At 39.1% G+C, this 21692-nt stretch overlaps 1 protein-coding gene across 1 annotated transcript; it reads right to left on the bottom strand.

Moving 5' to 3' along the window:
* Positions 1-6071: 6071 nt before the first annotated feature.
* ZNF317 (zinc finger protein 317) lies at positions 6072-21565 on the bottom strand. The gene is made up of 7 exons (XM_019715448.2): positions 21380-21565; positions 12242-12364; positions 11544-11683; positions 10961-11087; positions 10283-10378; positions 9720-9802; positions 6072-9229 (listed from the first exon to the last, which is right to left on the bottom strand). The coding sequence occupies exons 2-7, from the start codon at positions 12270-12272 to the stop codon at positions 7910-7912; spliced, it is 1797 nt and encodes a 598-aa protein (XP_019571007.2). The 5' UTR covers positions 12273-12364; positions 21380-21565; the 3' UTR covers positions 6072-7909.
* Between the last annotated feature and the right edge of the window lie 127 nt (positions 21566-21692).

Below are 21692 nucleotides of genomic sequence, written 5' to 3'. Positions count from 1 at the left end.
GAGATAATGGCTTGAGTTTGGAGCTGGGCAGACAGTTTGCTCAATGGTTAGAGCGAGGTGTTCATAACACCAAGGCTGTCAGTTAGAGTCCCACATTGGCCAGTGAGCTGCACTCTCCACAACTAGATTGAAAATGACTTGACTTGGAGCTGAGCTGCACCCTCCACAACTATATTCAAAAACAACGACTTCACATCCTGGAAAAACACACTATTCCCCAATATTTCCCAATTAAAAAAAAATATATATATATATATATATATTCTTAGCAAACTAAGACTAGAAGGGAATTACCCAAATCTTTAGGAAAAAAAATTGCAGAAAAATCAACATACAATAAACCTAATATTAACAACAACAAAAAAAAGTCTCATTTACCTGGAAATTTAAAAACCTCTCATTAACTCCTGAGTAAAACGAGAAATACAAACTGAAATTACAGAATTTTTTAAAAATAATGATTTTTAAAACTTACCTATTAGAACATATGGACTGTATTCTAAAGCAGTGGTCAAGAGGAAATTCACTGCACAAAACACTTGTCAATAAAAGATTAAGTATAAATTAATTACCAGTTGAAAAAACAGACAAAGAAAAATAAACCAAAAGAAAGCACAAAAAAGGAATGGAGATAAAATCATGAATGAGGAAAACAGAAAAACAACAGATCTAATTAGTCAAAATTCCACTTTATTTATTTATTTATTTGTTTATTTAGAAACAAGTAAACCACTAGCTCATTTGATTCAGGAAAAGAAAAAGCAAATATACACAAAAAAATAGGTGATGACCACCAAACCAGAAAACATTTTAAAAATCATGAGACAACTTTGCTGACTTCTGTGCTAAATGAACTGGACAATTTCCTAGGAAAATACAGATTAACAACATTGACACCATTCAAGTTAGAAAGTTTAAAAAAGAGCAATATCCATAAAAGAAATAAACTTTCTAAAAAAATATTCCACTAAAAAAGCACTTGACCCAGATGGTTTTACAGGGACTTCTACCAAGTTTTCCAAAACCCCAGTACTAATGCTGCATAAATTATCCGACCATTGAAACGGAAGGAAAAATTCCTAATTCTTCTTATGGGAAAGCATAATACTACTAGGTTGGTATAAAAGTAATTGCGGTTTAAAAGGTGAAAAATAATTGCAAAAACCGCAATTACTTTTGCACCAACCTAATAATACCTAAACTAGATAAAGACAGTACAAAGAAAACTACAGACCAACTATCATTCATGAATATCAATGCAAAACACTAAACAAAATACTAGCAAACAGAATCTAAAACCACATTAGGAAAATAATACATGATGACCAAGTGAAATTCATTCCAGGAATGCAAGATTTGTTGAATATTGAGAAATTTATTAATATCACATACTATATTAATAAACCAGAGGAAAAGAATCATGATCCTCTTCACAGATGTTCAGAAAACTTTGACAAAATTCCACACCTATTCATGGTAAAACATCCAAGAATATAGAATACCTTCTCAATATGATAAAATAAATATATACCTTAGTTCTAAAAGAGATTATGTTAATTAATGGAAAAATAATAGGGACATTACCCCAGGACAAGACAAGGGTGCCCATTATCTCTGCTGCTATTTATCACTGCAGCAGACATATCAGCCAAATGCAGACAAGCGAAAACAATTAGAGGTGTAAGAATGCGTAAACAAGCAAAGCTATCTCAAGTTGCAGACAGTGCCTGGAAAACCACAAAAAAGCAATAATAAATATCAAAAAATAAAAGAATTCAGTGAAACAGCAAGTTATAAAATTAAGACACAAAATTAGTAGCTTTCATATACATAAACAGTGAAGACATAACGGCACAGAAAATCTCATTTACAATAAAGGATTAAATAATTAGGGAAAACAACAAAAACTTGTTATAAGGAAAAATTTTAAACATTCCTGACAAACACTATAGTAGACTTAAACAAATGGAAAGACACCCCCGTTCTTGGATAAGACAACAGTATAGAGATACTAACTCTCCCCAAATAAACTCATAAATTTCAGGCAATGCCAATAAAAATACCAACAAGCTAATATCATGGAACTAGACAAGATAATAGGAAAGTGCATATAAAAAAAAAAACCAAACAAGCAAGCATAATACCTAGGGAAACACTGAAAAACCATGAGGGGGAACTAGTCCATTCAGACAATAAAACTTATTATAAAGCCTCTGAAAATGTAAACACTGCATTGTTAATGATAGCCATTCTAACTGGTGTGAGGTGATAGCTCATTGTGGTTTTGATTTACGTTTCTTTGCTATCAACAAGACAAATAATAACAAGTGTTGGAGAGGCTGTGGAGAAAAAGGAACCCTCATACACTGTTGGTGGAAATGCAGATTGGTGCAGCCGCTATAGAAGGCTGTGTGGAGGTTCCTCAAAAAATTAAGAATAGAATTACCATATGACCCAGCAATCCCTCTCCTGGGTATCTATCAAAAAATTCTGAAAACATTTATCTACAAAGATATATGTGCACCAATGTTCATTGCAGTTCATTTATAGTGGCCAAGACATGGAAACAACCAAAGTGTCCTTTAACAGGCGACTGGATAAAGAAGATGTGGTATATATACACAATGGAATACTATTCTGCCATAACAAAAGACGAAATACTGCCATTTGTGACAACATTGATGGATCTTGAGATCATTATGCTAAGCGAAATAGGTCACACAGAAAAAGTCGAGAACCATGATTTCACTGATACGTAGGACATAAAACTGAAATCAACAAAGGAACAAGACAAACAAACAAAAACTGATATAGACAATAGTTTAGGGGTTACCAAGGGGTAAGGGGGGAAGAGGGTTGTAGATGAGAGAAAAAGGGATCAAATATATGGTGATGGAAAGAGAACTGACTCTGGGTGGTGAACACACAACGTGATGTATAGATGATGTATCACAGAATTGTACATCTGAAATCTATGTAATTTTACTAACAGTTGTCACCCCAATAAACTTTAATTTAAAAAAATTAAACACTGTGGCATGGTGTATGAACACGTAGATCAATGGAATAGAATAAAATTCAGAGTTAAGCCAAATACATATAGAATTTCAGTATGTGACAATGGTGATATCTGAAATCTCCGGTACAAAGACGTATTTTTAAATAAATGATCTGGGTTAATGTGGAAAAAAGAAAACTTAATCCTACCTTATAAAATGCACAAAAAATCAGTTCCAGGTGGATTGTAGATCTAAACGTGTATACTTAAACAATAAAACTCGAAGAAAATGTAGAACATGTTCTTGCCTTCAGGGTAGTCAAATATTTCTTACACAGGAACAGAAGAGTATTGTCCATAAAGATTAGATGACATTAAAATTAAGAACTCATTTCATAAAAAAATACCAATTAAAACATGGAAGAGGGCCGGCCCAGTGGCTCAGGCGGTTGCAGCTCTGTGCTCCTAACTCTGAGGTTGCCAGTTTGATTCCCACATGGGCCAGTAAGCTGCACCCTCTACAGCTAAGACTGTGAACAACAGCTCTCCCTGGAGCTGGGCTGCCGTGAGTAGCCGTTGGTTGGTGTAAGCTGCCGTGGGCTGTTGTGTGCTGCCAGGAGTGGCCGGTGCCCAGAGTGAGTGGCCGGCAGCCAGTGTGAGCGGCCATGGGCTGCTGTGTGCTGCCATGGGCTACCGTGTGCTGCCATGAGCAGCCCGTGGCCAGCGTGAGTGACCGGCAGCCATCATGAGTGGCCAGCAGCCGGCGAGAGCTGCCATGAGCTGCTGTGAGCGGCTGACTGCCTCAGTCAGGGGGAGCACAAGGCTCATAATACCAGCATGGGCCAGGGAGCTGTGTCCTATACAACTAGACTGAGAAACAACAGCTTGAACCAGAGTGGCAGGGGTGGGGGCGGAAGAATAGGACAAAAGAAAAAAAACATGGAAGAGACAAGCCACAGAGTGGGACAAAATATTTACAAAACCTATCTACCCACAGGGCTCACATCTGGAATACATAAATCAGTAAGAAAAAGACAGGCAACTTTAGTGCCATCTTATTCAACTCAATAAAATAGCTTCTGGGAAAACAAATTTGCACAATCACTTTGGAAAACTGGCATCATCTATGAAAAATAAACATATGGATCCCATATGACCCAGCAATTTCAGTCCAGGGTACACACCCAAGAGAAATACATATACTCATGCACTATCAGAAATGGTAAAATAGCTCATAGCAGCATTATTCACAAATAGCCCCAAGCTGAAAAGTCAAATGTCTATCAACACAACCTGCTTAAACAACTTGTGGAATATTCAAATAATGGAACACAGTAAAATGTATTAGCTAGTGATACTCAAAACAGTACGGATCAGTTTCATAAAAATATTCGGGAAAATTAAGACACACAAAAGAACATATACTGTGTGGTTCCATTTGTATAGGATTAAGAAACAAAAAACCCAAGCTATGTCAGTTAGAATATTGGTCACCTGTGGAGAGCAGAGAAGGGTTTGTCATTTGGATGAGACAAGAAGAGGTATCAGGAATGCTGGTAACACTTTTTTTGCCTCATCACATGGATGTGTTCATGTGATCGTTTAGCTATACATGTATGAATTAAGCACTTCTGCGTTTTAGTAAAACCTGTTTTAATGTTACCACACATACACAAAATGTCATTATACAAACATTGTAGAAATGACTTTGGCATTATACTGATAAATACAACATGCACAGACCTTACAACCCAGGAATTTCACACTCCTGGAAACCTCACCAATCCTCCAGAGGGTATGTATACAATTTCTTAAAGCAGCACTGTTCATAACTGGGAAAAATGGAAACAGTCCAGTAACTAACGGTACATCAGCAGTAGAAAAAGTCAGTAAGTTGTGGGATAACAAAACCAAGAATCACTATCTGGAAGTTAAAAAGAAACTACGGCTATCGTCATCAATGTGACTCTTATTAATAATCTGCCCACCATTTTATCTAACTTGAATTCTGCAATGGCCTTCTAACAAGTTTGTTTGTACCTTGTTCCTCTATTTTGCATATCAACCCAGAAGCCACTGTGATCCTTTAAAAACAGAAACTGGATAGTTGTCACCCTTTTCAAAACCCTCCACTGACTTCCCATCACATTGATCATGAAAGGCAGAGCCCTTCAAGTTAACCCACAAGATGTCCCAACAATCAGAATCCTGATCTAGCTCTGACCTCATCATCTTCTGCAACTCGCAAGCCCGATCCACTCCATCACATTGGTCCCTTTGTCCCTAGCGCGTGGCTATCCCCACGCACAGTTGTTCTTTATGGCCTCTGAATTGCCAAGGGTGCTGCCCTTCCCCACATTACAACATGGCCTACGCTTGCAGTTCCTTTACATCTCTGCTCAAACATCCCCTTCAATGAAAGGCTTTCCCTACGTGCCCCACAGCCCCACTAAATCCCACATTCCTTCTCATCATCACCCTGCTTCATTTTCCCTTCATTGCACTGACCACCATCTGAGATACAATATATTTACTCATTTATCAAGTGCCTCAACCCCATGTAGAATGTAAGCACCACAAAGGCAAGTATTCTGATTCACTCTGTAGGCTTGGGGCACAGAACAAGGTCTGACCTATAAGAAATACAGACTCTGAAGCCAGACACCAGGGCTCAAATCCAAGCACTGGCACCTACCTGCTAACAGGCTGACTGCAGACCAGTCACCTATACTTCTCTTAGATTTCTCCATATGCAAAAGGAAGACACTGACGGCACCTGCGTCTTAGGGTGTTTGTGAAAATTAACACCGTTCTTCAATACAAGAAGTCAGCAAAATAAATGTTTAAATACATCAAAGATTTGAAATACAACTTAAAAACTTGGTTTAAAAAATTTAAAACCCCATACCGAACAATTAAAAGCATAGCAGATTATACGCACATGTGTAGCAGTTATAAAAGCTCACTAATGATCAGGTGAGCGGATTACAGACAGCACCCAGGGGGTAGCAGAACCCTCCCCCATCAACAAGAAAAACAATTAAATAGAAATAAATGAACTATCCAAAGCAGCTTAAACCCATAATCAGTTTTATTTTTCTCATGTACTAGGAAGTCCGGAAATAACAAATCCACGGCTAGTGTGGACACTCAAAGCAGCCACAGGGTAGGCCAGAATCGTTTGTGATTTTCTGTAGGCTCCTCCTTAGCCCATGGGTTGCATCCTCTTGGTCACAAGATGGATCTTTTCACACTAGGTACTGGATCTCCTTGCAAGGTGAGAAGTAGGGGAAGGGGAAAAAAAAACAAAAACACACATATGGGGAAGAATCCAGGTAAGAATGACCTTTTTCTAGACCCTTCTCAGTGCCCACACAGTAATATCTGCGTATTTGTCAGTGTACGACATGGACTGTACTAGTTGCAACAAAACCTGATTTTTAAAACAGCACACCATACTAGTCTGACAAAATCTGGGTTTTCTTGATATGGAGGATGAGATACTGGGGAAGCAACTAGAAGTATATGCCACTCCTGGCTGGACAAGAAGCTAAGAACATCCTAAAGGATCCATCTAATGAAGACATCATCTGATCACAATTCATTTAAATTAGATACTCGTAACAAACAGGTACTAAAAATACCCACATTACACAGTACATGAGATTTTACAGAGTTCATTGATCAAGAAAGTCACCCAAAGTGAAATTAACATACTATCAAGAACGAAATAAAAATACTACATACAAACCTTTTGGGATGTGGCCTAAAGGTAATTTAGGGCATAACCTTAAAAACAAAGGCTAAAAAATTAATGAGCTAGGGTCTGTTTTCATTATGAAAAACTGACAAATGCAATTTCATATTCACTAGAAAATTCCATTGGGGTATGAATTCTCATAAGCACAAGTGAGGGGGCCATAGCTAACAGCATCTCCACACAGGGATTGTCTGAAGTGTGGGTTCTCACATTTCCTGAAATTACTACATTGATTATAGTTTCAAAGTTTTAAATAGAAATTTCTCCTAGTGTGAGTACTCACGTTTCACAAATTGAAAGGCTGCTGTAAGCCAATGTTTCTCAACCTCTCATTATTTCGGGGTACATAATTCTTTGTTTTGGGGGGGTTGAGGGGGGCTCCTATGCATTGTAGGATATTTAACAGCATCCTTGATGTCTTCCAACTGCATGCCAGTAGCACCTCCTCTAGGTTTAACAACCAAAAACGTCTCCAGGTGCTGTCAAATGTCCCCTGGGGAGCAAAATCACTCCCTGTTGAGAACAGCTGCTGTGCAAACAGGGGTTGGCAAATTTGTTTCTGTAAACGGCCAGACAGAGAGTATTTTAGACTTTGTGGGCTACACATGGTCTCTGTCACACTTTTTTCTTCCTTAAAAATGTGAACTATTCTTAGATTATGGTCTGTACAAAAAACAAACAGCTGGCTGCAGTTTGCTGTCCCATTATTGACTTTTCCATGTTCCTTACTTCTATGTTATTTCTCTCATGAGAAATACAGTGAGACTAGGAAATGTTGGCCTAGTTGTTGAATTTACAGATTCTCCCTAGAGTGCTTATTTGTGTGCCCAGAAGGTGCAAGCTGGTGCTAGTCATTTCAACATTAAATACCAGGCTAGGATTTCTCTCCCTAAATTCTCATGTTAAAAGCTGAATGTACACTGATGGCTTCTCCACACCAGTTATATGTTTTCTCCCCGTGCGAGTTCTCACAAATCTCCAAAGTGATGGAAAAAACTCACGTCTTTTCACAATCATTACACAAATTGTATTTCTCCCAAGTTACATGTATTCTTTTGTGTCCATAAGATGAATTCATAAAGGCTTTCCTGCCTTCCCTACACTTATGAGGTTTCCTTCTACTCTGAGCATTCATGATTCTTAAAGAGATGTCATTGGAGCCTTTTCCACACTGATGACACAAAGAGTTTTTCTCCCCGGTGAGTTTTCACATGACTCCGAAGAGATGAATGATCACTGAAGGCTTTCCCACAGGCCGGGCATTCATAGGGCTTCTCACCAGTGTGTATTCTCCTGTGGACGTTAAGGTTGGAGCCTATGCTGAAGGCTTTCCCACAGTGATCACACTCATATGGCTTCTCTCCTGTGTGACTCCTCATATGTGTCTTAAGGGTTGACTGGTTTCTGAAGGCTTTCCCACACTGTCTACATTCAACATGTTTCTTTACAAGATGAATACTCATGTGCCGCCTCCGGGATAAATAATCACCGAAGATTTTCCCACAGGCAGCACATTCATAGCGTCTCTCTTGAGTGTGTATTTTCCTGTGTGCCGTTAGGTTTGAGCTTGCACTGAAGGCTTTCCCACACAGATCGCACCCGTATGGTTTCTCTCCAGTGTGAGAATTCATGTGTGTCTTAAGGATGGACTGGTTTCTGAATGTTTTCCCACACTGCCTACATTCGACAGGCTTCTTTACAATATGAATGCGCATGTGTTTTCTCCGTGACAAGAGATCACCAAAGGACTTCCCACATTCTTTACATTCGTATGTTTTCTGTACCATGTGGTTCTTCTTGTGCAAATTAAAGTTAGACTTCCATCGAAAGGCTTTTCCACACTGTGTGCATTCATAGGGTTTCTCTCCAGTGTGATTCCTGACATGCTCTTTGAGATGTGAAGGATGTTGGAAAGCTTTCCCACAGTCATGACATTCATAGGGTCTCTCTCCAGTGTGTGTTCTTCTGTGTGCAATGAGGTGGCAGCTCCTGCCATAGGCCTTCCCACATTCATCACATTTGTAAGGTCTCTCCCCAGTGTGAACTCTCATGTGGATCTTCAGGGCCGAGAGGGTTCGGAATGCATTTCCACACTGACTGCAGTCAAAGGGCTTCTCTGTGAGGTGAGTTCTCGCATGACTCCTGAGGGCAGAGGGATCATTGAAAGCTTTCCCACAGGCACTGCATTCATAGGGTTTCTCCCCGGTGTGTATTCTTCTGTGCCGGGTAAGGGAAGCACTTGTGGTGAAGGCTTTTTGGCACTGGTGACATTCGTGCATTTTTCTCCCATTGTAAATGCTCACATGTTGGGTTAGATGTGACTTGTTCTTGAAAACTACCCCACAGTCCCTGCGGTGACAGGGCCGCTTGCCAGTGTGCCTTCCCATCTGTTGAGTGATATGAGCACCCATGCTGAAGACTTCAAACAGGTGAGCATATTCAGTGGATTTCTCTCCAAGATGAGTTCTTTCCTGTTGATGGAGAGATGAGTGCTGACTAAGACATTTCCCATATTCATTACATTCCTAAGAATCATCCCCACGTAAACTGACAAAAATTGAAATACATCATTATGATGAATGTTATAATTTAAAGTGCAAAAGTACTGCTTCTGCCCCATTTGGGCTCTATCAAACAGAACAGGTAAATGCTATGCCCTAAGGCTCCATGTGTATAACTTTATAAAGCTTTTACACACACTTTAACTGTTTAAATCTGAACTGAGCCTCAACACTCAATATCGAGACACAATTATAGAAATATTTACTCATCAAAACTCTAAGTGGAAAAATTTGGAATTAGATTTAGGGTTTTCCCCTAACTTGGTAATATTCACTGTCCCCGACACTGTTTCCTCTTGGGGAATGCCACTAGCTTGGTTCTTGGGGTGCTTTTATAACTTAAGCTGCCCCAGTCTTCTCCTAATATTGAAGACCTGGAATTATCCCAAGGAAATCTTACCATTGTCACATCCCTGGATGTTTCCTTCCCAAGAATATCTTCCATGAGAATGGACCATTTGGTTTTAGATGGAGTTTCCCAATCTGAAACAAATTGAAAAAAGATTTACTTGTTGGAAAAAGAAAATGATGGGATGATGGTGACAAAGATAGGTGAATTTCTTTGCAAATATAAATTCTAAAGAAGGAAAGGTAATAGGAAAGAGAAGAATGCACACGTGAATAAAAATGACTGAAAATTTTGGCTGTGTGAGATATGTGGCAAAGACAGGGGTAGACATTTATGTCAACTCACTAAGAAGTAATTCTTCAAAGACTGACATTGATAATAACAGAAAAAGTATAGTCAGGAATGTTGAATATGAAAGGATAGGAGAAAGTCCATATGGACATGTCAAATTTAAAGGTGAAGGAATAGCAACACCAAAGAGAGAATGGAGGAGCAGTGGAAGAAAATGAGCATTTCCGAATTTCCCTTGGTGACATTTCCTAATGGCTCTCCCTCCAGCTCAGTCCCTCAGGAGAACTGACACTCAGCGGCACCTGTGTCTGCCTGGTGCTCACCGGAACAAGTGCCTTCGTGAAGTCCCGTCTCCTCTGTCCGCAGCTCCTCTTCTTCCTCCAAGTGAGAGATGAGGCTGGGTTTGCCCACTTGATACCCTACTCACGGGGAAAGACACATGTTGAGGGAGGATTGTGCAGAAGACACGTGTTCTGAAGTCAGAGTTCTGAAGATGGACAAGACTGACTTAGGAGCAGCAAAATGATGGTGACAAATTTCTAAGGGACACAATGAAAGGCTTTCATAAAAAGTAAACCCACAAATACCCACGTTTTGCCCTTCAAAAGACTTCTTAACTCAGAAATTAAGGATTTCTGAACTCAGAAACCTATAACCAAGCTCAGGCATACTTGACAACTTCCAAGGTCAATGCAATACTGTGTTTCCCCGAAAATAAGACCTAACTGGAAAATAAGCCCTAGCATGATTTTTCAGGATGACATTCCTTGAACATAAGCCTTAATGTGTCTTTTGGAGCAAAAATTAATATAAGACCTGGTCTTATTTTCGGGGAAACACGGTAGACAGGTCTCAATATCCATGGGGAGACACAAGGGGGGTAGGTACCAGGTCCGCTTGTTGACAATTGTGTTCCAAATCCCCACACAGTTCTTGGGTTATAGCAAGTACTTAAAACAAAAACATTAGGTTCATGAATGAAGAAATGATGCCCATATTACCCACTGAGGCGAGGTTGCTATAGTTCTCCAGCATCACATCCTTGTACAGTTTCCTTTGAGAAGAATCCAGCAGGGGCCACTCCTTCTCAGTAAAGTCCACTGCAACATCCTGGAAAGTCACTGATTCCTGCAACAACACACACATCTGGGGTCAGTGAGAACCCAGCCTGTGTTCAAAGATGGCAGAGGCTGCAGACTGGGTATGAGGGGCTCAAAACACAGGATTTTCAGTGTGGGGTTCTGGTGGCTCAACGTTTATTCCAGAAGTCAGTCAGCAGTTGTCTTCTCTTCCCTGTGAAGTGATCTCATCCTGTCTCATTGCTTCAAAAGTGACTCTGACGTGGGACTAAAATCTCTGTCTACTTCCAGCCTGGCCTGAGTGCTTTGAGCCACATTATAAGAAAAACATTGGATACAATCATCATTTCCCCTAACAACCCTCATACCAGGACAGACTCACAACATTCTTTGGCTCTTTCATTGATAAACCTGGATAAAGATCTAAAAGAATTTTAACATGCGATATTGGGCTGTTCTAGGAAGTGCCTCTCCCACCCTCAGGGGCCCTAAGATCTTGGTGTACCTGGGAACCAGCATTAGTTGGCATATGAGGCTCCAGGTCATTACAAGTAAACAGGTCCACATCCTGGTGACAAGAATGGTCTTCTGAAGAAAGAGGAATTTCTGAGTCCTGGATATGGGCAGGGTCCTGGGTGGATATAGCTAGAGAAGATAGGATCCGTGAGAATTAAAGCCTGCCAGACACTCACAAACCAAGAAACTACCTAAACTAAGGGTGCAGTGCACATCCCCAAACACACACACACACACACACACACACACACACACACACACGTTTTGTAACAAGCCAAAGCAGCCCTGCTCCAACTCAAGGACAGGAAAAAGGGAGATTGGCCAATATATCCATAAACAAAGTGATACTCTTAATTTACAAGTGAAGAAATGAAAGCTCTATGAGGTAGAGCTTTACTTACTTTGCTCAGATTTATCAAAATGATAAATGGGATAGTATGGGGTTACCCACACGTGGGCCCTTCCTTTCACACCAGCTGTCCACACTCCCTCTCACCCCAACTCACAAAGACCCTGAATTAGACAGCCACTTGGAGGACCTCCCTGGACTTTGCTCCCACTGCTTCTCAGTTCATTCATCCTCCCCTGACAGCCCGCCCTCTGGCCTTGGACACCCTTGACCTTGGTGAAGTGGCAGGGGTCACTTAAGCTTGATTTCTGAGAGCATTCTTCACCCCAAGAACTTACCACATGTGGGAGAGAGACCAAGAGCTGCCATCCTGTGAGAATGATGATAAATTTGCCCATACAACAGGGCACTGGCACCATAAAGCTACTCCCTTGCTCTCATGGGACACTCTGAGCAGGCACCTGCAGTCAATGAGAAAAACGCTATTAGGAGAAGTCGAAGGATTTCTATTGCTCCTGCTCACAGGACATTTCTGACCTTTAATTTCCAATAGTTCCTTTTTTGAGCATCAAGTTCTGTCTGATCCCCAAGCCTTCACCTTATTTAGGCAAAACCTCCAGGCAATGTGGTAGAGAGCCCCGACCTACCACATTGATTCAGACTCACTCCCCCACGTAATTTGTCACCAAGCACAACTCTGTTAAACCCCTCACTCATTATACACTTGGGTCCCAGACTTCTGTTCTTCAACTTCAAGGCTTGCCATGGTTTCGGATGCCTGTGGCAGCCACAAAGAAGGTACATGTAGGAACGCATGTTTCAGTCTCCACGCTCCACACCAACATACACACCTGCAGGCCAATGCACAGGCCTTGTTACCGCTACAAGCAACTTTACCTTGCTGACAATGGTTTAGAAATCTGCTCTCTGGACAAAACTTCTACACAACATTCTTCTCACATGAACTCTTTCTTTCACTTCAGAGAGGATTCCAGGTCACCCATATTTCTACCATCTTGCTAACAACAAATTCTTCTTCTTACTGCCCCAACTATCCAGCTGAGATTCATCAAGAACCATCACTTCTATTTATTTGTCCAAAATCCTTTAACCCTCTATTATAACCCAGAATGAGCAAAAACCCAGCCCTGGATGATTCCAACCATTTGCTTCCTCCCTGAAGGCACTTCTGGGAAGACCTGTGTGCACAAAACAGGTAACTTTCAAAACTCTAAGTCGCTAACACTAAAAGAGTATCCACACTAAAGAAACGTTTACTAGGCGATCCAACCGTCCAATCTCCCAATAACCATGTAATAATCTCAACAGTTTTTTTCTGAATAAAAAATTGTCTTACCATTACCCTTACTTTCAGCAAATATTCTTATATTCATTACACAGTAATCATTAAACGTACAAGAAAGAACTGGAAAATGAAACTTAAAAAACAATTCCATATATGATAGTGTAAAACATGTAAAATGTCTACAAATAAAAAGTTGTGTTAAGACCTTGACAATAAAAATTTCAAAATACTGCTGAAAGTTAAAGACCTAAATAAATGGGGAGGAATATCATCTGTAGATACAGCACAGTTCCTATCAAAATCCTGGCAGGCTTCTTTTCTGGAAATTGACAAGCCAAATCTAAAATGTGTACCAAAATGCAAAAGATCTAGAAGAGCCAGAACAATGTTAAGAAAGAAAAATTTGGATGATTCATACTAACTTTACCACAGTAATGAAGAGTTATTGGAGTAAGTATAGACAAATATGTCAGTGGAACAGAACAGTTAGAAATAGATATGCAAATGCACAAATAATTTTCAACAGGAAACAAAACAATTCAACAGTTTAAAATTTTTTTCTTTAAAATTGTAGTTGACATGCAACATTACATTAGTTTCAGGGGTACAACATTGTGATTAGACATTTATATACCTTATGAAGTGGTCCCCCTAATAAATATAGTACCCATCTGACATCATATATAGTTATCATGATATTATTAACAAAACAAAAAAGACAGCAGTCTTTTTAAATAATGGTGCTGAAATAGTCAGTGGGGGTTAAAAGTAATTTTGACTTCTATTATCACTGCATACACAAAAATTTGAATTTAAAAAAATCGTTTTTGAGATGAATCAGACACCAAAACGTAAAATCCAGACTATTCTAATGACCTTGAGTTAAACAATATTTTAGACTAGACACAAACAGAACCAGACATAAAAAAATCTATTCTTAGACTTTACCAAAATTAAAAAATTTTAGTCATCAAATAACATCAAGAAAATGTGGTATATATACACAATGGAATACTATTCTGCCATAAGAAAAAACGAAATATTGCCATTTGCGACAACATGGATGGATCTTAAAAAAGATTATAATGCTAAGTGAAATCAGTCACACAGAAAAAGTTGAGAACCATATGATTTCACTGATATGTGGTATATGTGGTATATAAAACTGAAAACAACAAAACAAGACAAACAAATGAAGAAACAGAAACTCATAGTCACAGACAATAGTTTAGTGGCTACCAGAGGGTAAGGGAGGGGTAGATGAGGGTAAAAGGGATCAAATATATGGTGGTGGAAAGAGAACTGACTCTGGGTGGTGAACACACAATGTGAGATATAGATGATGTATTACAGAATTGTACACCTGAAATCTATGTAACTTTACTAATAATTGTCATCCCCAATAAACTTTAATAAAAAAAATGAGAAAGCTGGCATAAAAACAGACACATAGATCAGTGAAACAATTAAGAGCCCAGAATAAAAACCCATGCACGCATGGCAAACTAATTAATGACACAGGAGCCAAGAATATACAATAAGCAAAGGACAGTCTCTTCAATAAATGTGTTGGGAAACTGGGCAGCCACATGCACAAGAATGAAACTGGAGCACTGTCTTACATTATACATAAAAACGAACTCAAAAGAGACTAAAGACTTGAATGTAAGACCTGAAACCATAAAAGTTCTAGAAGAAAACACAGGCAGTAAGCCCTTTCACATCAGCCGTGGGGATGATTTTTTAGATTTGATACCAGAAGCAAATAAAACAATAGCAAAAATAAACAAGTGGGACTACATCAAACTAAAAAGCTTCTGCACAGCAAAGGAAACCATCAACAAAATGGAAAGGCAACCTACTAAATGGGAGAAGACATTTGTAAGTCATATGTCAGACAAGGGGTTAATATCCAAAACATATGAAGAACTTGTACAACTCAATACCGTGTTTCCCTGAAAATAAGACCTAGCCTTACAATCAGCTCTAATGTATCTTTTGGAGCAAAAATTAATATAATACTCGGTCTTATTTTACTATAAGACCGAGTCTTATATAATGTAATATATAATGTAATATAAGACCCGGTCTTATATTAATTTTTGCTCCAAAACACGCATTAGAGCTGGTTGTCTGGCTAGGTCTTATTTTCAGAGAAACAGGGTGGAAAAAATCCAATTAAAAAACGGGCAGAGGATCTGAACTGACATTTTCTTAAAGACATATAAATAGCCAACTGGTACATGAAAAGATGTTCATCATTAATCATCAGAGAAATGCTAATCAAAAGAATGAGATATCACCTAACACCTGTTAGAATGGCTATTATAAAAAAGATAAGAGATATGGGTTGGCCAGGATATGGGAAAAAGGGAACTCTTCTGCACTGTTGTTGGGAATGTAAATTGGTACAGACAGCCATTATGGAAAACAGTATGCAGGGTCCTCAAAAAATTAAATATAGAACTACCATATGATACAGCAATTCCACTTCTGGGTATTTATCCAAAAATGGAAACACTATTTTGAAAACATCTCTACCTCTATGTTCATTACAGCATTATTTACAATAACCAAGACATGGAAGCAACTTAAATGTCTATCAGTGAATGAATAGATAAAGAAAATGTGGTATATATACAGCCATAAAAAAAAAAATCTTGCCATTTGCGACATCAATGGAACTTGAAGGCATTATGCTAAATAAGCCAACAGAAAAAAAGTACCTTAGGTTCTCACTGATATATGGAAGCTTAGAAAAGGCAGAACACAACAAAAACCAAGGTCATGGATACAGAGAACAGACTGGTGGGAGTGGGTGAAATGGGTAAAGGAGGTCAAAAGGTACAAACTTCCAGTTATATAATGAACAAGCCTGGGGATGTAATGTACAACATGGTGACTATAGTTAATAATACTGTACTGCATATTTGAAAGTAGCTAGGAAAGTAGATCTTGAACATTCTCATCACAAGAAAAAAAGATTTGTAACTCCGTATGATGATGATTGTCAACTACACTTATTGTGATCATTTTGCAATATATAAAAATATTGGGCTGGCCTGGTGGCTCAGGTGGTTAGAGCACCGTGCTCTTAACACCAAGGTCGCCAGTTCGATTCCCACATGGGCCACTGAGCTGCGCTTTCTACAGCTAAGATTGTGAACAACAGCTCTCCCTGGAGCTGGGCTGCCGTGAGCAGCTGGAGGTCAGCATGAGCTGCCGTGAGCTACCATGCGCTGCCAGGAGCAGCCGGTGGCCAGCGTGAGTGGCCGGCAGCTGGCGAGAGCTTCCGCACCAACAACCGGTGACCAACTGCCTCAGCCAGGGAGAGCGCAAGGTTCATAACACCAGCATGGGCCAGGAAGCTGTGTCCTACACAACTAGACTAAGAAACAGCGGCTTGAACCGGAGTGGGGCCGGGGGAGGCGGAAGGGGAAAAAATAAATAAATCAAATAATTATGTTGCATACCTGACACAGATATAATGCTATAGCAGTTATACCTCAATAAAAATAAATGAATGAATAAATAAATAAATAAAATAAAAAGGCAAGCCACAGGCCGGGAAAAAAATATCTGTAGTATATGTACCTAACAAAGTATTCATATTCAGATTAAAGCACTCCTATAAAATAAAAAAGTACCAACTCAAAAAAAAACGCTAAACTTAGCCCTTCACAAAATTTAATAACCTATAATAAGCATGGCAAAAGGTACTTACTATCATCAGTCATTAGATAAATACAAATTAAGTGATATAGCATTTCAACCCACTGAAGTAGTCAAAATAAAAAAAGACCATCTACATTAAATGTCAGAAAGGATGTGGCATACCCTCAACTCTCATATACTGACAGTGGGAATGTGAAATGGTTCAACCACTTTAGAAAATAATTTACCAGTTTCTTAAATAATAGTACACCTACCATTTGACCAAACAATTCCATGCCTAGGTATTTATTTACCTAAGAGAAGTCTTTAAAAACATGTCCACAAAGACTCACACAAAAATATTCATAGCACTGATTCATAATAGCCAAAAGTGTAGGCAACCTAAATGTCCATCAACAAAAGAACATATAAACAAATTTTGGTATGTACAATGGAATACTGCTCAGCAATAAAAAGAAACTACTGAGACACACAACATGGCTGAATCTCTGTGTTGACCAACAGAAGCTAGACACAAAAAAATGCTCTACGATTCCAATTACACGATGTCCACAAATAGACAAAACTTTAGGTCGATAGCAAAACTTGTTTTAGCTGATAGAAGTAAAAAAAAATGCTTGCCTTGATGGAAGAATATGAGATGGATATAGACTGAAAGAAGTGAGAGGGAACTTTCTGAGGCAACTGAAGTTTTCTACATTTTTAATTTTTTTAGTGGTTACATAATGTGCAAAGTGTGATCAAACAATAAGGTGAATGTTTAAATTAAAAAAAATTATTACAGAAGACACATTGCCAGTAATCCCCCTCACAATCCTTCCCCTTGCTTCAAACACACTTATCCCATCATTCTTGCCACTTTCTGAAGCAGTTCTGGAAGTCCTCTTTCGTGAGTGTCTTTACTTGCACTGTCGTGACTGCCTTGATGCCCTGAATCATTTTGACTTTGGGGAAGAGCCAAAAGTCTCATGGTGCCAGATCTGGTGAATAAGCTGGATGAGGCCACACCGTAATGTTTTTATTTAACAGAAATTGCTGTACCAGAAGTGATGTGTGACAGGGAGTGTTGTCATGATGGAAAATGATTTATAGCACACTTTAAAACACACCTCCTCTCAACCATAGCTCACACCCAACTGACTGCACCAAACAAGTTGAAACTTGTCACACACTGTTCCTAAGGTTCGATGCACTGCTTCCCATATAGAAGATCCGTACCTTTCTGTTGGGTGGCACTTGGCAGCAGCAATCACTATATTTTGTGATCACAACAGAAAGGCTCCGTGTCACACATTGCTTCTGGTACGGCAATTTCTGTCAAATAAAAACATGACGTTGTGTCCTCATCCACCTATTTACTGGATCTGGCACCGTGTGACTTCTGGGTCTTCCCCAAAGTCAAAATGACCATGAAAGGTAAATGTTTTGAATCGATTCAGGATATTGAGGCAGCCACAACAGATCAACTAGAGACACAAAAGTGGACTTTCAGAACTGCTTCAGAAAGTGGCAAGAATGATGGGATAAGTGTGTTCGAAGTGAAGGGGCATATTTTGAGGGGGATTAATGGCAAGGTGTCTTTTACTATAATAATTTTTTTTAATTTAAACATTCACCATAGATTTTGATCACACCTTGTACACAACTGTCAAAAAATTGATCAAACTGATCACCCAAGATCTGTGCATTTTCTTATAAATTATACCTTAAAAATTTAAGAGGAATCTTCTTACTTTCTGGTCTCTACAAAAATTCCTCCCACAGTTTATCGCCTTCTCTCCTATTACACACAAGGCAATGTCTGCCCTCCCTTCTAAAGCCAATTTCTTCACAGCAAATAAATATGTAAATAAATTGAAAATGTTCAGAGAAAAAGGTGGGATAAAAATACTCAAATCAAAGGAAGCTAGAGAAAAAAGAAACTGAAAAAGATAACACATTCAACAACCAAATATATTAACACATAAAATGTAATGGGTTAAATGCTTCAACTACAATAGAGATTCTCAAAATGGATTTAAATAATCCAGTTATATGCTGTTTACAAGCGATGTCTAACACATAGAATATAACAAGACCGGAAATAAAAAGATATACAAGGCATGTTTTTTGAAAAAAGCTGGTTTAAATATATTAACACCAGACAGAATAGATTAAAGCAAAAAAGCTCATAAATGAAAAGCATAATTCAAGAAAAAGATGTAGGGCCGGCCCGGTGGCTCAGGTGGCTGGAGCTCCATGCTCCAAACTCCGAAGGCTGCCGGTTCAATTCCCACATGAGCCAGTGGGCTCTCAACCACAAGGTTGTCAGTTCAATTCCTCCAGTCCCGCAAGGGATGGTGGGTTCCACCCCCTGCAACTAAAATTGAACACGGCACCTTGAGCTGAGCTGCTGCTGAGCTCCTGAATGGCTCAGTTGGTTGGAGTGCATCCTCTCAACCACAGCATTGCAGGTTGGACTCCCACAAGGGATGGTGGGCTGCGCCCCCTGCAACTAGCAACGGCAACTGGACCTGGAGCTGAGCTGCGCCCTCCACAACTAAGACTGAAAGGACAACAACTTGAAGCTGACCAGCACCCTCCACAACTAAGATTGAAAGGACAACAACTTGACTTGGAAAAAAAGTCCTGGAAGTACACACTGTTCCTCAATAAAGTCTTTCCCCAATAAAAAAATAAATAATAAAAAAAAGTCTGATGAGAATCTAACTTAAAAAAAAAAAAAAAGAAAAAGAAAAACCTGTATATACCTGTGTATATAACATAGCTTCAAAAATATGAAAAAAATTTAAAAGGGCAGAACACTACGGAGAATGGATAAAGCCACCACCAGAGTTCTCACAAATATAGTTCAGGCAGATAACTCAATAGATGCAGACTGAATAGGATGAGACAGTATTTCATAACTGTAAAATCCAGCCATACAAGGACAATGTGCCTCAGAAAATGGCATCAATCTCTCACCACAATGCAATAAAGCAAACAATAACCAGAATATAACCAGAAAAATGTCAGAGGAGTGAAAATTTCAAAAGAGAAACTTTGAAATAATTCACATGTCAAGAAAGTCATACTACTCAATAATATTTAGAACCGAAATGTAATACAACACTACACACTGGACTTTGGGATGTGATAGATACCCAATGTAGGAAATTAGAAAAATGTCCTAAAAAAAGTAAATGGAAGAGAATCACAAAAACAGAAGTTATGAAATAGAAAACATACATATTATAAAGTGGTTCAATCAAGCCAAAAGTTCTTTGATAAAAACAAAATTCTGGCAAAGATTTATTTTTTTTAAAAAGGAACATATATGAGTAAATATAGGAATGAAAAAATGGATAACATTACAGACGTAGCAAGCATTAAAAATATCATAATAAGATCACATTATTAACAACTTTGACTATACAATTTAAACCTTAAATAGAATGAATAAATTCCTGAAAGAATTTTTCTTACTATAATGAAATAGTGAACTTGGATGCCCTACGACCCTAAGGGAACTGAAACAACAGCTTTGAAAATTACCACAAAGAAAACTCCAGATCTAAATGGGTTTTCCTGGTACAACTCCCTTTATGGAGCAAGTCATTCTACTTCTAGGTAAAATACTCCAGAATTTAGAAAAAAGAAGGAACACCCCACCCCATTTTATGAAGCTGGCATAAATCTTACACAGAAGGAAAACTACACGCCAATTTCACTCAAACATAAATCCAAATCACCAAATAAAACATTAGCAAATGGAAGCCAAAAATCATACAACAGTAAGTATCCTTTCCAGGTAACTTATTTACCAATGCATATTTAATAGAACATTACAAAACAGTGGTATAACTCACCACACTCCTATCAGACAAGAAAAGCATATTATTCACTCATTCCTTCCTGGAACAAACAGTACTATCACAGGCCAGACATCGTTCAAGGTGCTTGAAATATATCAACTATAAAATGTTAGTAATCACAATAAATATCAAGAGACCAACTCTCAAAGTAAACAACAATGTTGAAGTGAATTCTTAAATCTAGTTATAGGCTATTTACACGAGAATCAACAAAAGTTAATAAAAAACAGACAAGTGCACCAAAAAGTTTAAGTATAAAAGACAGTCAAAACAAGTGCTACCAAAAATAAAACCAATGTGCCTGTATCAGTATTAGACAAAAACTGACCACAAAAGGAAACTGACCAGAAAAGCAAAAGGAAGGTAGTTTATTCTGCAGCCTCCAATTCCGAGCCTCCAAAATGTTCCGAACTCTTTCCGCCGGTCTTTTCCGTCTCCGCCCCAAGGTGTCAGTTTTTTTGACCAGACCACCAGTGTCTGCCCCACGTCACTAAATACAGTCGTCCTAAATTTCAGTCCTCACGTCACACTCCTCGCTTGTCCCAGGTCGCGGTCCTGCCTAATTCCTCCCCGCCTGTGGGCCTCTGGAGTCTCCTCGGAAGGCTGGGGATAAAGAGTTAAATGAGTAAAGCGGGGCTTACCCGACTGTGCATAAAATTGGAGGAAGCAGTGATCACGGAAGCTGTCATCGAAGGGATGAATAGTTCAAACAGAAGGTCCAGTCTGCCGACCGGAGGCGGAGAGATCCCAAACAGTTCCGAGGAAACCACAGCAGAGGTCTCCTCCGCCCATCTGTACATCGGAGATCCCATCCCCAAAGTAATGGCTTCCGCCTCACTTCCGCCTTCTAAATCTCACGGGATTTCATTGGTGGCTCTAACCCGGAAATGCTGGGCACAAAGGATTCTGGGAAATGTAGTTCTTGAGCTTAGATGGGCATGGTGAAGGTACCTA

Source organism: Rhinolophus sinicus, linkage group LG07 (genome assembly GCF_036562045.2).
Source record: "Rhinolophus sinicus isolate RSC01 linkage group LG07, ASM3656204v1, whole genome shotgun sequence".
Taxonomy (NCBI): Eukaryota; Metazoa; Chordata; class Mammalia; order Chiroptera; family Rhinolophidae; genus Rhinolophus; species Rhinolophus sinicus.
Note: the sequence above shows the minus strand (reverse complement) of the source record. Positions and strands in the feature narration are given on the sequence as shown.